The sequence below is a fragment of the Stylophora pistillata genome, chromosome 1 (genome assembly GCF_964205215.1).
Source record: "Stylophora pistillata chromosome 1, jaStyPist1.2, whole genome shotgun sequence".
NCBI lineage: Eukaryota > Metazoa > Cnidaria > Anthozoa > Scleractinia > Pocilloporidae > Stylophora > Stylophora pistillata.
This window is the reverse complement of record NC_142519.1, coordinates 29,914,106-29,929,245: the sequence shown is the minus strand read 5'-3', so window position 1 is coordinate 29,929,245 and position 15,140 is coordinate 29,914,106. Positions and strand designations below refer to the sequence as shown.

The window sequence follows — 15,140 nt, the reverse complement described above, 5'->3', positions numbered from 1 at the left end:
CTATTCAGCTGACATCGCGGGAAAAAACTTCCGTGTCTTGAGAGACCGGAGATGTTCAAAACGTCGGAAAAAGCAGATGGATTTATAGTGCGGATTTGTTGCATTAAAAACCCATTGATCCAGAGGCCTTGGGTATCTCGTAGATTTCGACTCTTTAAAATAACTGTACCTCAGCCTTAGCGTCCGCCCATCACTTACCTCTGCCTGGATCTCAATAAGGAAATGTGCTAGTCGAAAAAGCTTAAGTTTTTGGCTCGAGTAATTTAGTATTGAAACACGAAACAATACATTAGGTCCCGCCATGAGAGTTTTTTGATATGTGCGCTATATAAATACTGGTTAATACTGGTTCTCAAAAAGCTGCGCAGCTAGTTTAAAGAAAGAAATTTGAATTTCAGTTCAAGTTCATTTACGTTTCTCTTTACTAGGACCACTGGTATTTACTCTGCCGAGAGTCTGGTAAATGATTAAATGTTTGAACAAATGCATTAAAACCTGGTGTTTTTATTTAACAGATCTAACACAGAACATAAACTCACTCATTCTACTTTCAAAATGGAATTCTTTTTAAAGACACCCCCCTCACAAAATAAAACTCTGTCCGCGAACATTTTTTGAGCGTAAATTTGACGGTAACCATTTTGGTAGAAGACTGTTGTTCGCTTCTAGATCTCTGTCGGACTCTGCGGTAAAATATCGCAGAGATTTCACACCAGAATGAAAACTGGTCATGCTTCTTCTTAGCGGTGGGCGGTCTGGATGAGAATTTGAAGCAAAAGCGCAATCTACAGTACGAGCATTCAATGACTTGCTCCGAATTCGAGGGAGTTCTTCATTGCCTTGAAATTCAAACCGGTCTGAATTTCCTTTTACTGCACGAGTAACTACAAAAGCAGAACCTTCCGGTTGTGATGATGACCTATAATTCTTATCGAACACCGCAATGCTCTCTAAGCCTCTAACTTGGGAGCTTTTTGCCACTGTTGCAGCTCTCTGTCGAAATATTCGAGCACTCTGGCTCTGCCACTTGTGCTCAACATTGCTGTCTTTCACTTCAGACGAGCTGTTCGAGTGGTAGCTATGTTTTGTTTGCTTTATAAGAGCGTCCCATCTTCTTAGCATCGTCTCCTGTTCTTTTTCTTTCCTCAACAACCACACTTTTCTTTGCCGCTCAAGGTCTTTGACTTGTTTAATATAACTTTGCCCTAAATTTAAATTCGAGGCGTACAAGTTCCCAACGGTCCATGTCGATCGAAGAATGAAGGCTTCATGATGTGCATCCAGACAGGGAGAACGAAATCTCTGACAATCGCTTTCAGTGCGGTATTTGCTTGAATCCAACTGTTTTTCCGCTTCTTGGGACATGCTCCTGTTGAAATGTCTGACTTAAACCTGGCCAGCGTTTGCTTCGTTTAGTTTCTGTGCTCCTAAGAAAAATTCCGTGTCGTCCTGGCCAAGTTTGTATCAGTTTTTGTCATAAACGTAAATATTATGTGTGGTATCTACATACACCAACTCACCCAGCACAAATTAATTTAAAATTCACTACTAAAATCAACGATATCTTCAATTTGCCGACGCGGTGAGTGAAATCACTTATGATATTTCTTTCACCGCTTCATGGCTAATGAAATTTTCAGCGCCTTTCCTATCATCATCTTTGCAAAGCGTTTTTGCCTGTCTTTTTTTTTTTTTTTTCAAGTCGAAAATGTATGTTTACATGTTGCAGCCGGCAAAATCCTTTGTAAGGGACCTTCTTAAGCGACACTTTTACTAACAGAATATTGAATTCAATGCTAGACCGGTTTCCTATTAACGACTATTGAGTTTACCATTGTTGACAACAAATTGACAGAATATTAAATTCAAAGTGAGTTTTACTTCCCGACTGCCATATGCAAGTTAAATTTTGTTTTCATGATTGAAAAACAGTGCCGCTTTAAATGAGATTTTAACAGACTAGTGTTAATACACTTCCTTATAATTTGATGTTAACGCCCCGTTTAGCTCTTCAGTCGCCAGAGGAAAATGATTAGTAGAAATCTTTGTATCAAAGACAAAAACATGCTTTTTTTAGGTTTGTACTATATAAGGATATGCCAATTTAGTCTTCGGAAGTGGATCAGTTGAGAGCGTTCGATAAATTTATCCTTTCGCCGTTTTATAGTTTGGCTTAACCAACTGATGCATCTGGACTTCTAAGGAAGTTCCGGCAATTTGTTTGAACAAATTAAAAATAGGCTGAAAGGGTCTACTATCTAAAAATTAAATCGTCATGTGATTTTTTTCCCTTATTTTCAAAGATGGAGTTCAGCTTTATTCAGTCATCCCCAAAAAAGAGCAGGGGAAGATTCACAGACAGACCGATTTTTTTTAATCAGCTATTGTCTATCATTCTCTTTAAGTCCACACTGCCAAAATGCAAATGAGCAAGAGCGCATGACGCTGCGGATATTCTACGATAGGGAAAGCGCACGGGGAAAAAATGCGTTGTTGAAGGCAATCGGATTATGAAGAGGTTTTGCACAGCAACTATGTTTGATGGCAGGAACAATAGATTATTTTGCCCACGGGAAAAAAATTCTTTCTTATGCAGAATATTTTCATTGTTCCTGCCATCAAACATGGCTGCTGTGCAAAACCTCTATACTAAAAAAAAACCTCTCAAGCAAAAACTAGATTTTCGGATTGGGGAGCGCTCGGAAATAGGTTTGTGCAAGAAAAGGTTTCATGAAACATTTCGATTTCAGTGTTTGTTAACATCATTCGGTCTGACCAAAACTAGAGAGTCAAAACAAAGGAAAAATCAAACGACCCTCTTGGGTTTATTGTGCTACAAACACAGTGGATTTCTTTCCAGGCCCTCAAAATAAACAAATCATTCTTGATTCTTATTGAGGCGGAAACATTTTGCTAAATAATAAAATTCTTTTAACCTAGCTTTTCGGTCAACGGATGACTGGATATTAGCCTCGTCCTTTTTTCGCGTTTTCATGGACCTTAACTTCGTCTCGGTCCATAAAAACGCAAAACAAGGAACTCGTCCAATATCCAGCCATCTTAACCCCACGCTTGGTTAATAACGCATGTGTATACGCGGCTACTGATGTGTAACAGGCAGCTGTGCCCGGAAAAGGGGCCGTAAGGCGAAACACAAAAACGGTAGCCTGCTCGCAGACTCAACAGATATCGGAAAAACGTTTAACAGGAGGCGGTAGACCGATGGTAACTGGCTTTTATTGAAAACCCTGTACGAAGCAATTTCACTTCTAAATCGAGTGATGAAAGTGATTCGCCACAATTGCATTCATTTGGTAATGCTTCTCTGCAATTGGTTCAGAATACGCGTGTCACTCTTTAAACCAATCAGATGCAGAACTATACCCAGTGAGCCCACAGTAACTCAGGGTTTTCCGTAATTATGGTAATGTCCTGTAATCATTTTGAGTTCTTGCTACTTCCTTGGGTTATTACCCTTGGTTTTGATAGGCGGATACGATCACTTTTAATTAGTTTTTTTTACGACACTACATCGAACAGCGTTATAAAACATCCAGAAAAGTTCATGTGGTGTAACACGAATTGACAAAATTTCTTAAAAATCCTTCTGACTGAAATAGTTCGTAAACTTTTCTAAATCGTATTCAATATTATCTGTTCACTGTTGAATTATCCTTATTTTCGATATCGGCTTCCTTTTCCTCGCCATTTTCACAATGGCTCGACAGTTCATCAATCGTAGTTCCTTTGGAGGTAAATTTAGACAGGCACTTGTCAAGTCGCTTTAAAAACGTGTCTACTTCCGCTTTTGTCATCCCAATCGCCGCAGCTGCAGTAAGGTATGCACAGCGGTAGTTTTTGGCATGCGCACCCCAGCCAGTGAAAACGTACCCGTTGATCTCTTTAGTACTTCCGGGAGGAACCACCCTGGAGGGCAAAAAAGAATCAGGAAAAGTAATAAATAAAAATAAAAAAATAAATAAATAAAAATGTCATAAAGTGCTCTCAGAACGAGAGCAGTGACAATGACAACAGTCTTACCAATTCTTTCGTATTTTTTTGTAGAATATACTTTCTCCCGGTGAGGATAATTTACCTTATTATAACCATCTATTTCCCTTCTGCATTTGGAGAAGGGCTTGCAAGTTTGGTTAGCAAGACATCCTGAAGATAGGCAACACTATCATGTTTAAAGAGGGTAAGTTTCTAAAGAAACTGTGGTGTTGCGTCGGTGGTGGTACTACGAGATAGTTTGGTCTTTCAACTGAGTCAATGATGTAAATTAGCCACCGCAAAGAGATCTAAAGCGGACGTTTCAAGCATTCGCCATTCTACCATGTACTACCCAAGGCATCTTACTCGCAAGGATTGCTGAATTAGCCCTTAAAACATCTTGATAAGAAAAAACAAACATCTTACCTTGCTCCAGACACGCATCTTGTAAAAAGCATGGAGCCAAGTTGGGTAACTCCAGCCGCATTCAATTCCAGAGCCTTCGTAACTCTTTCCAGAGAAATCGCTTTAATGGTGGAAAGAAAATTGTATCAATTAATTACGTTCATGAAAGAAAAAGTGGAAGTGAAGTTTTATTTCAACTTCAATAGCGTGGAGGGCAAAGTGAACAAGTGCTACGGGGAGTTCAAAGTTTTTCCTTACCAAGAGATATGGGGTTGCTTTTAGTGACAAGAAGACGCTCTCCGTGTGATTCTGCCACCCTTGATAAGCCTTCAGCTAAGTAACTGTACACTTCCTAAACAAATCATAAACAATTTGTAAGTGAGTTTCGGAAGTAAACCAGGACCCGGTTGTTCGAAGGGTAGATATCGCTTTCAATTAGATAAATCTCTATCCGGTGAAAAGCGTAGTAAGTTTTGTCAACGGTTTATCTGTTGGAGAGCGTTGTCTACTCCTTGAACAACTTCGCCCTGAATTACACTAGTTGTTCTAGTCTTCGCTCTGATATTGGCATAAAGCCTTCTACAATCCGTCGACTAATTTTTAAACGATGGACAACTAAAACCCGGTCATAACTTTGGTTTGCTGCAGTTTGACCGCACTTCAAGCAGCTTACTTGAATTTCATTTGTGATAAAGTGCGCAATTTTTAATTTTTCCTCTCAGACCACTGCCACATTGTTAAATGATAATGACGACATTAATATAATTAAAAAATGAAAGATTTTGCCTCGATTTAATGCCAGAATTTCTCCAATAACATGCCAGGAAGTACATGAAATTTGCTATTGAGAATGTCTACAGTAAATGGTTTGAACCCACAGGTAATATTTGATCATGTAGTCTGATTGTCCGGGTGAGTGTAGCCCTTGAGAAGTACTGTTGTCGTTAGTGGTGACTGACGTTTCAACAACCTGAGTGGAACTCATCATCAGAGACAAATGAAGAGTTGTTGTCAGTCGGGTTTGGAAGATTGGTTCGTGTAAACTGATCGGTCAGTTTAGCCGTGACGTTATTGGCTATAAGATTCAAGTGGTGTAAGTCGTTCGTGATTGGTCAGTTATGATCCGTCGGTAATGTTTAAGTCATCCTGTTCGGTTCGTTTGTGGTGGAAATTACACAGGGCTACCCTTCCCCAGACGATCAGACCGCACAATCAAATGAGAGTGTTTACTTTAACGGTAGTCCTTAGGAGTAAAAGTGTTCATTTTCAAATCACGTGTTTAATCGGCAAACATAACAGACGATAACAAACACACCTTTCTTTGTTGAAGTAACTGTTGATATCCAACAGACCCAAGAGACAAGAGGGTAATAAACAGGTCTATGGATGGAGTAGCTGATGCCCGCCCTGAAAAAAATAAAAGAGCTTCAATTAAGGCAAGCCCAAAAGTTTAACCCTTTATCCTTTAACAATGACCAACTTCTAAATTCTCTTTATAGTATCACCCCTGGATCACACACGAAGCAGGGCTCGACACTAGCGGTAGCCCACTAGCCACAGACTAGTAGAAATTCAGTTTTGGCTAGTGGTTTTCAATTTCCACCAGCCAGTTTGGCTAGTAAACAGGCTGAAATTGTCGTAAAATCTAAAACACCTAAGATGCCACTAGCCCCTTAGCTAGTAAGTTGAAAAGTTAGCGTCGAGCCCTGATGAAGGTCACAAAAATAAAGGAAATGATCACCAACTGAAGAAGCTCATAACTGTTAAACATATTCTCTTTGTCAGCTTGTTAAGAAATGAATGAATGAATGAATGAAAAACTTTATTTATGTGTCAAATCGATCTAGCCGAGGGTAAGAAACCCTCTACTAATAGGGGACACCTAAACTCAATACAATAAGTTAAAATTCAACTAAATTTAACTATTTACAATAGATAAAATTGAAATACATCATTAACATTAAGAACTAAAAGTTTAAACTACCTTATTTAGTACTCATTATTAAATCAAATAAACACATAGAGCACTCCCTGAGCCACCTAATTGTTCATGTGCTACATAGAACACAGTTCTCACAATCGTATTCTAATTTAGACGAAAGGTTAGTTAAACAGATCTGTTTTTTAAAAGATTGTAGAGAAGGTGAGGTTTTTATGTTAGTTGAAAGTCGATTCCACAGTAAAGGGCCAATATATCTTAGGGAATGTTTTCCATAAGTAACAGTATTAAATCTAGGAATGTGGAAACGTATAGAGAACAGTATGGAGAATATGCAAACTGATGTTAAGGTGTAAAGGGTGAAAAAGAAATTAGCTTAGAAGCAACCTTACCAGGGTATGTTTTACTGACTGCATCAATGAAGCTCCCATCAAAGCCTGCCACAATAGCTCCACCAACAGGAACTAGAAAGTTCTTATCTGTACTTTGAATAAAAGCATCAACACGGCCAATCCTTGCTGCCTGTAGAAGGGGCAAAAACGGCACTGAAACTGCTGACCTTTCTCGTGAATCAGTTTTGGACAAATGCTCTGCAAGAACTGTTTCTAAAGCAAAGGAAGTTTATAACTGCACATGGCTACTGATAAAGCACAATTATCTCTTATCTCATTGCAATTCCATTTTTGTGAGACTTGAGTTTCATACAACAAGGCATTTCCCCTTGTAGGATATTCCGCCATTCTACTGTTCCTTCATTTCATTGAATAGGGTCACCCTGTTCAACTTTGCACCTTGCTTGCTTCAGAAATTTAGCAGCTCTTTTGGGCATTAGTTGCTGATTGAAACAGTAAAATGCACTCCTTTAAAGATATTTCTGCAAGGAAAAGCTTAGTTTTTTCAAGAGCCATCCTAAAAAGGTTCTGAGATATGTATTGTCTTCTGTAGCACTCCAAAACAAACAACTAGTAGGACCAGGAAATATTGGGTGAAAGTTGGGTCAAGATTGCAATTATAAACATTGAACCACTGAAGATGTTCCAAAACAAACAAACGCCAAGAGCAGGGAATATCGGGCCAAACTTAGCAGACTTTTTTGTGGGCTTAGAGGTTGTTTGTATTCTGCTGTTACACTCACTCACTCACTCACTCACTCACTGAACAGGACACCTTTATGGCTTTGTGTCCATAGGAGACAGTAGCCATAAAAACAGTAATTCCCCCTGTCCTTTAAGACACTCTTCATTCCTTTCCTGACGGCCAAGGCACAACTGCAAGCAGGGTCTCCTGTTTGATTTTCACCTTATGGCCCTTTTTCATTGACAACTGCCTACTACACCAACAGCAACTGCATAATTATGGAAAAAAGTTGTTGGAACCCCTGATGATAACCATATTGATGGGAGAATCATACCTATATTTCAGTCTCAATTGTGGCTGCTAACAAAAGGACAGTAAGGGAGAAAATGTGGCCTTAATTCACTTTCTTGGCCTTTAGCTACCTCTCTTTACAGACTGTGGGCTGAGAGAAGAAACCTATTCTCTACCAAACTTACCGAAAACCTTGTAACCCTCTAGTGCAAGTTACTACAAGCCATTGAAGAAGACTTTACCTGCTGAATAAGATGCATGCACTTTGATGACTGCACTCCATATGCATTATTCACAACATGAGGCACATTCTGTTCCTTGCAGAGCTTTGCAACTTCTTCCAACCTGCAAAAGTCACATTCAGTTAATTAAATGTTGAGGAGAAAAAATTCCTGCTCAGAGTTTTGACATTTTGACAACTGCATAGAAGGGCAGGTGCTGTAAAAAGAGCGACAGAAGAGGGCAACAATTTGCACCACAGGTCGGATGGTAACCTAGCCATAACCCACCCTTAGGCACCGAGGGATGGGATGTGGGTGGAGGGGGGATAGAGAGCAAACAAACCAATTGAGCTAACCATCCCCCAGTTAGCTCAATTGGTTAGAGCACTGGATTATGTTGTGCGGGAGGGTTTGAGCCCCATCCGGACCAACACTCATGGTCTTAAAATAACTGAGGAGAATTTGCTACCTTTCTATAATATCAAGATATTCAAGTCTTCTCGGATAAGGACGAATAACCCGTAGGCCCCGTCTCCTACAGGATTAGGGGTAGGAGACGTTAATTTCCCACGAACAAGATTACTGTGTGGTCAATGTCCTCCCCTGGGGTGGGATGGGTGGGTGTTATTGTTTCACAAGGCCCCATTCAAGCTAGCAATTTGCTAAACTGGGCTACCCTGTATAAATATTCGTAAATAAAAATACATACAATTTCCCTGTGCTGTGAGAGTGCTGCACTGAATTAGCCTCATCAAAAAAATATCATTAACAGTACACTAAATTTAAGGTACCCATATTTGAGTTATAGTCAGAATTTGATACTGCTTATAAGCAATTATTAGAACCTGCTTCATGACAAGTGCAGCTCCATGTGCATTTGCATTAAAAGAAAAAAGAAACAGTGGAAAAATCCATGCAGGAGGACCATTTGTGATGGTACAAGTAGGGCCACAAGAAAAGCTGTTCGACCCTTATTTATCAACTGAGTTAGGTTGGGCTGAATGGGAAAACATTTGGCTCTCAGTCATAACACACAGACCTTGTTTCACTTGGTCTGTATGTCAGAAACTTGAGCCAAACAATTATTTTCCTGTCTGGCCCTCCCATTCAGTTAATGATAACATGCAAAATGTCTTGCTTTGAAGGAATTTGTAGTGAGTTTAAACTGATTTGATTTGTATTTCCTTTGTTGAAGGACTACCACTGGCTATATTATGTTGCCATTCTTGGTGTTGCACAAACCTGTCTGGGATCCTGGGAGCAAAACAGCTAGTTGTGGTGAAAACACAGAGCACATTTTCTGCTCCTAAATCTTTAATTTTCCTTTCAACAGCTGCAAGATCTGTTTGTAGTTCATCTCCTTCCAACACATTCTCCACAATAACCGGTTCAAACCCTAATATAAGATATAAAAATATATTTGTCATCTTCCCTACCATTCAAATAGACTAATTCAAATAGTTCCAGGAACTTAATTCCATTTTCAGTTTCATTCCCCCCACCAGGATGCTGATGAATTGCAGGTTCTGCTAGTAGATTCTTTTGCATTCCTCTTGCAGCTTGCTGGTACCTGCTTACCTCCTTTATATTCCTGGGTGGAATGAGATGTCTGCAGAAAATCTGTCAACCCCTTAACTCCCAAAAGTGATTAACAAGTAATTTCTCCACACATTGTCAAGCAAACTGGTATTGAGAATACCCGAACTAATCATGCAGAAGTTGTTAACTTGATCTGAGGCCAAATACTCATAACTAGTTTAAAACGAAACATGTGGCAGCTAGAGGAGAGAATTAACAATCAGATCTTGGTAGTTTAATTTTGATTTTAAAATTGATTCAATCCAGTTTGGTTCCAGTTTTAAAAAGTGATCTACCAAATCACCAGAAAATGATTTTTACCTGATAGAGCTCAACAAACCTTACCAACCCAACCAATAAGACACAGCTGAAGTGTTTGATGTAAAGGGCACAACACAACGTGCTCCATTATTTACTATTAAGAACCTTATTCCAACAAAAATCCAATTTGGAGAAAACCAATGAAGGTATAGCTCTTCAAGTCAACATGTTATTCTGTGCAAATTATTTAATTCAAGACTGCAAGAGCTGACACAAGCAACTTCAAAAATAGATACCTGCTGTAAGGATGCACTTAAAACAAGACTTCTGATCAATTCTAGGCCAAATCACAAACTTGGCACCAGGTCTCTGTTGTTTCAATGTTAGCAGTGTCATTACCATGCTCATACCAGTTGCCACTGGCAACACCAGACAAGCTTTTGCTGACCTAACACCTTTAAAAGACAGTGCAGTACAGTGAGATATTGATACTGCTTCATAGCAGGGGGCACATGAACAATCAAATATGTTTTACTTGGTATATTAATCTACTTAATAGTGGATTATTTGCAGCATAATCATTGAGTAGAAAAATAACTCATTGATATCATCATCAGTCAGCCACAAATTTTAAAAACAATATATGAAACAAAAGGACACATTCTAATCCAGCCAAGCAATCTTTGAGGTTACCAAACCAGGGCTTAGTTTACATGCAGCCCCCCTACCCCTTCTTTTCCAAAGAGAGGTAAAAATTGTTAATGATGAAAAACTGTATGCCCCAAAATACCATGAATTGCTAACAACATTAATGTTGGACATCCCCTCCACCTGGAAAAACATGTTGAAACCCCTGTTCACTAAATGCCATTGGGAAGGCTCGGCAGAGTTCAGCTTTGAGCCTCTTAGACGAAACAATTACATCGTCACTTACACTCACAGGACTGGGTTTAATTAACAGAAGTTTCAAAAGTATATTTTCATATCGAACCTGACTGAAGTAATTATTGTTCAGACACTAACCAGCTAGTTTGATTACATCCAGAGCCATGCAATTGGTGAGTTTCATTAGGAGAGAAGAACCAGCAGCCTTGGGCTGCACAGCTGTTATGTCACCTGACCTGCCAATACCATGGCTTAACCTGGGAATTAAAATAACAAGATGAATGAATGAATTCCTTATTTATATTGCGCCCTTTCTCTACAATATTCAAAGGCGCAGTACCCCCCATCAATTTGATAGACACTACGCAAAGATAGACCACAACACCGGGCACTACATGCCCTACTCTTTTCGAACAGTGTGTGGGTTCTTTAACATCCCACAAATTTTTTTTTTTTTACAAACAAGGGCTTGTGAGACGGGACCTCCATTTATCGTCCCTATCCGAGAAGACTAGAAAGTCTAACCATTTGCAGATATTATTACAAAGGCAGTACTTTCTTCTCAGTTGTTTACAGACCCTGAGTGTTGGTCCGGCCAGGTTTGAACTCACGACCTCCCACACAACAGTCTGGCACTCTACCAACTGAGCTAACCGGGAGGCGTTTAGCTCGATAAAAGTTTAACAAGAGAACTAGCCTTCTATCCAAGGGTAGTAACACAATACTCCTAGTCACATCTTGCTGGAGGAACTGGGATAAGATGTCAGTAGTAGTTACACAAGTCAGTCTCATTTGTAGACTTTGACCATATAATTATAATAATTCTGTCTTTGGGTTCTGGTGATTTCCAGTGAATGAGGAATGTTCTAAACAAGGTGTAAGCCTGTCTGTACTAACTCAGTGATCTGAAAAAATGTTTTGAGCCTGGACTGCTTCATAAAAATTAAGCAATCTCACTGATCATCTAGACAACATGCATTACACTTATAAGATATGAGTTACCTAAAATGTCTTCTTGACACCAGGGATGAAATTACCCTCCCTTCCCTCTCACCTGCACCAACATTTCCTGAAAAAAGAAAACCCATTAATACTGAAGATAAGACCACAATTTTGTATTGGAATAAATTTCATTAGACCTGTAGATGAAAATCAACCGAAGGAATGATCTTTGCAGGTGAGCTGCAATTAGCAATTGCGGAAAAGAAAACTTGAAAAAATTCAGGCTTCTACTGAAGTTAAACACACACCTGCCAGATACTAATTGGGTGCTACAGTACCAACTGAGCTACAAAGCCACAAGGAAAAAGGCAAAGTTTAGAGGGTTCATCTCTTCTTTAAACCTTTAACTCTGAGAAATGATTAACATGAAATTTCTCCCCATCATATCCATACATTATTCAGCAGACAGGTAATGAGAATACTCAAACTTATGAGGCAGAAGTTGTTAACTTGATCTAACACCAAGTTCTTGTAACTTATTTACAAGGAAATGTGTAGTAGCTAGAGGGGAGAATTAAAAAGCAGATCTTGGGAGTTTAAGGGTCCAATGAGTATGGTGGATATTACTACTAACTAAGTTATGAAGCTGAACAGAAGATAATAATAAAAGATTTGCTTCCTTTTTAATCAATTATGACCAACACTTTAAGAGCTTGATAGTGATAATGAAACCAGGAAAAAAAAAAAAGACAAGTTGCACATCCTGGATTGAAACTATTTCCCTGTGAACTGTTATCAGGAAACTATTTTACCTGGGAAGTTGTTACTGTCCATAATTGATAGTTCTTGCAACAGAAGTTCAATGCTAGTGTCATCCCAACCCTCTGATGGCCATTTTCTCTGAATGCAAAAATGATAGGAATAAAATGTTAAAAATTAAAGCTTTAATGTGGAACAACCTCTTAAACAAAGAAAAAAAGTTTTTGTATTTCTGAGTACAGTTCATGGAGATACACAGTCATGCACTTTCATTCCTTCCCAATGTTAATTCCAATGTGTGACCAAGAGAGAATTTCTCCTTACGATATCAAATGATACAATATTAAGCAGACAAGTGATGTAGAAAATATAAATTAGGGGATTATTAATTGATTCGATACCAAATTCTCTCAACTAACATCGTAAGATTACACCTTCGAGACGTGGAAAGGAATGACAAGGACACATCGAATCCAGTCGCTAGATATTTTGATTTACCTAATCATTCTAAGCAACATATGGCAATCTGTGGTCTTTCCTTACACTTGGGTAGCACAGAAAGCCATAAAAATCTTGAACAAAAGCTCATCTTTCAAACTGGCAGTCTAAATCCCACAGGGATCAACAAACACTTTTCATTCCACTAATTTATTCTTGTTTTTCTCGTTGCCATGTTCCCAGCCATAACTTAGCTCCATTCTCTGCCTTTAAAAGCACACACAACCCACAATTCCTCTATTCGCTCCGACGAAGGGCTAACGCTCGAAACGTCAGCTTTTGTAATTGTTACGGTGGCCAATTTACCACTTCAACTTTGTTGATATATCCAAATTATTTTGTTACTCCCACCGACACAGCCCCAAACAGTTTCTTTCGAAACTATCAGCCTTTATTCATTAACATCATAAGAATTGTATAGCAGAGACTTAAAAGAATTACTAATAAGATCTTGGGAATGAAATGTTTAAAATAACCAAACCCCTTTGAGCATAGAACATAGAATTTCCTTTCCTTCAAAAACAGGATGTCTGCTAATAACCTGTTAACATAGCAGTGCTTTCAATAAGATTTGAAATAGGTGTCTACCTTGGTACAACACCTGCTGGAGAGTGACTTGAGTGCGACTTGAGCATGGTGACCGCAACTTGAGTGCAGTGAAATACACCCAGCGACTCACAACAGAATACCCGCTGGAGCTCTGGTGGGCACCGGGTCTTATTGAAAGTACTGCCTAGGGATACAAATACCAAGCCCACTGAGCTTTACATGTTATAAGACTAAGCACTTCTAGGGACTTGTACATTCAACTGGTAAAATGTGAACTGCATTTTGTACCACAACCTCAATCAGTTGTGCCTGGGTCTGTGTAGTTGGTCATGGTAATAAACTAAAAGGAGATTGCTGAGATAATGAGAAAGGGGTACTAAGTAATTATGGAATTTTATCATATGACCCATCCAGCCCCGCTTGTGCAATCCCATAGAAAACCACAGCAAAAGCTGAAATGTGCAGGACTGGACGGGTTGATGTGAGCCAGTCCAGAAAAGGCCATGTGGCCTTGCTGCCTCACACTGCTTTATTGCAAAATCTTACATGACAACAGAAACGAGAAAAAAAGTCGCATTTTTTAAGGAATTGGGAGTTTCTTGTTCTGACTTGAAAAAATAAAGGGAGAGTTTTCCTTGCAGAATTTTTTTGTGCTCATGTGGCTGCCTGTGCCTGTCTATCACATCCTATTTAGATTGAATTTTCAAAACTTAGAGGTCATGTAATAAAATGCTTATTTACTGAGTTTAGTTGGGCATGACAGGAAAATATATTCGGCTCTCAGTCACGAGAGTTCAAGACGTCATGACCTCAAGCCAAATATTTTCCCAGCCCACCCTTCCACTCAGTCCATGAGTAAGTTCTACAATTTGGCATGCTTGATCAGATTATCTCCACACTTCCTACAATGCAGAAGTCAATTCTTGAAACAGTGCCATACATGTATCCAACACTTAACAAACATATTCTTTGTTACTATGCGTCTGTAAAGTAATAGATCGCAGATAACGTCGAAATGTGGTAAGAACGAATCATTAAAGTGATAAGAAAGCAAAATGTTGATAATGGTGACATCATCCATGCCTCTGTTCTACAATAGATCATTAGTAACAACCAATCAAGATGCGTGTATGATTCTGCTTATGATATGGAAAATGTACGGATTAGGAACAAATGCTTCCTAACCGGAAGCATTTTCCGATAGATCAGTCTGAATCTTTCCCCCCCCTCTCCTCGCCAACCCTGGAAGCTTGGCACTCCAAATTGTTTTAGGAAGATGATCATGAAACATTATGTTTTGCAATTCCTTCCGCGATCCAGCAGCTACGGAAGGCATTGTATTTCAACATTATTTTACAGTCAATACCATGATCTATTAAACAAATCATGTCCTGCAATAGCAGCGACACGGTTGCGGGTCACTAAATGGCACCAAGCAGTCGAATGAACAATCACCTAGTCTGGCAAAGTTTGATTTTAAAACAACCATCACACCCTTTTAGACTACTTACGTGCTCTAGGAAAATTCTGATTTGATTTTCCCGACTTTTTCTTGCATTCCGAGCTTGCTGTACGTACGACGCTGGGATAATATTGCCACACGCTTCAAAACTACCCGAAAACATGGTACCTTGGTTAGGAACTCCTTAACTAAGAAAAGAAACTATTGAGAATTCCTAATTTGAACACTCCAAGCGCATCCAAATATTTACGTTGTCTTGTGTTCGTAACCTTTTTCTTGA

At 39.1% G+C, this 15,140-nt stretch overlaps 1 protein-coding gene across 3 annotated transcripts; it reads right to left on the bottom strand.

The window, feature by feature from the left end:
• Window positions 1-3,221: 3,221 nt before the first annotated feature.
• On the bottom strand, window positions 3,222-15,087 carry LOC111331991 (O-phosphoseryl-tRNA(Sec) selenium transferase). 3 transcript variants are annotated; one of them, XM_088755878.1, is made up of 13 exons: window positions 14,910-15,045; window positions 13,438-13,582; window positions 12,405-12,492; window positions 11,653-11,719; window positions 10,789-10,907; window positions 10,062-10,220; window positions 9,169-9,322; window positions 7,948-8,050; window positions 6,730-6,859; window positions 5,714-5,805; window positions 4,657-4,750; window positions 4,420-4,519; window positions 3,222-3,927 (listed from the first exon to the last, which is right to left on the bottom strand). In XM_088755878.1, exons 3-13 carry the CDS (start codon window positions 12,424-12,426, stop codon window positions 3,651-3,653), a joined length of 1,317 nt encoding a protein of 438 aa, XP_088612004.1. In that variant the 5' UTR covers window positions 12,427-12,492; window positions 13,438-13,582; window positions 14,910-15,045; the 3' UTR covers window positions 3,222-3,650. The 3 variants fall into 3 exon arrangements, with proteins under 3 accessions (XP_088612004.1, XP_022792976.1, XP_088611961.1); XM_022937241.2 differs by lacking the exon at window positions 13,438-13,582 and having other exon boundaries at window positions 14,910-15,087; XM_088755835.1 differs by lacking the exons at window positions 13,438-13,582; window positions 14,910-15,045 and adding an exon at window positions 14,584-14,782.
• Between the last annotated feature and the right edge of the window lie 53 nt (window positions 15,088-15,140).

Bases quoted from the DNA above. Each gene is read 5' to 3' on its own strand.
- LOC111331991 (XM_022937241.2), bottom strand. From the start codon at position 15,023: ATGTTTTCGGGTAGTTTTGAAGCGTGTGGCAATATTATCCCAGCGTCG. The intron at 12,493-14,909 runs GTAAGTAGTCTA...TTTTGCATTCAG, and splicing joins TCAGAATTTTCCTAGAGCAC to AGAAAATGGCCATCAGAGGG. The intron at 6,860-7,947 runs GTAAAGTCTTCT...CCCCTTCTACAG, and splicing joins GCATGCATCTTATTCAGCAG to GCAGCAAGGATTGGCCGTGT.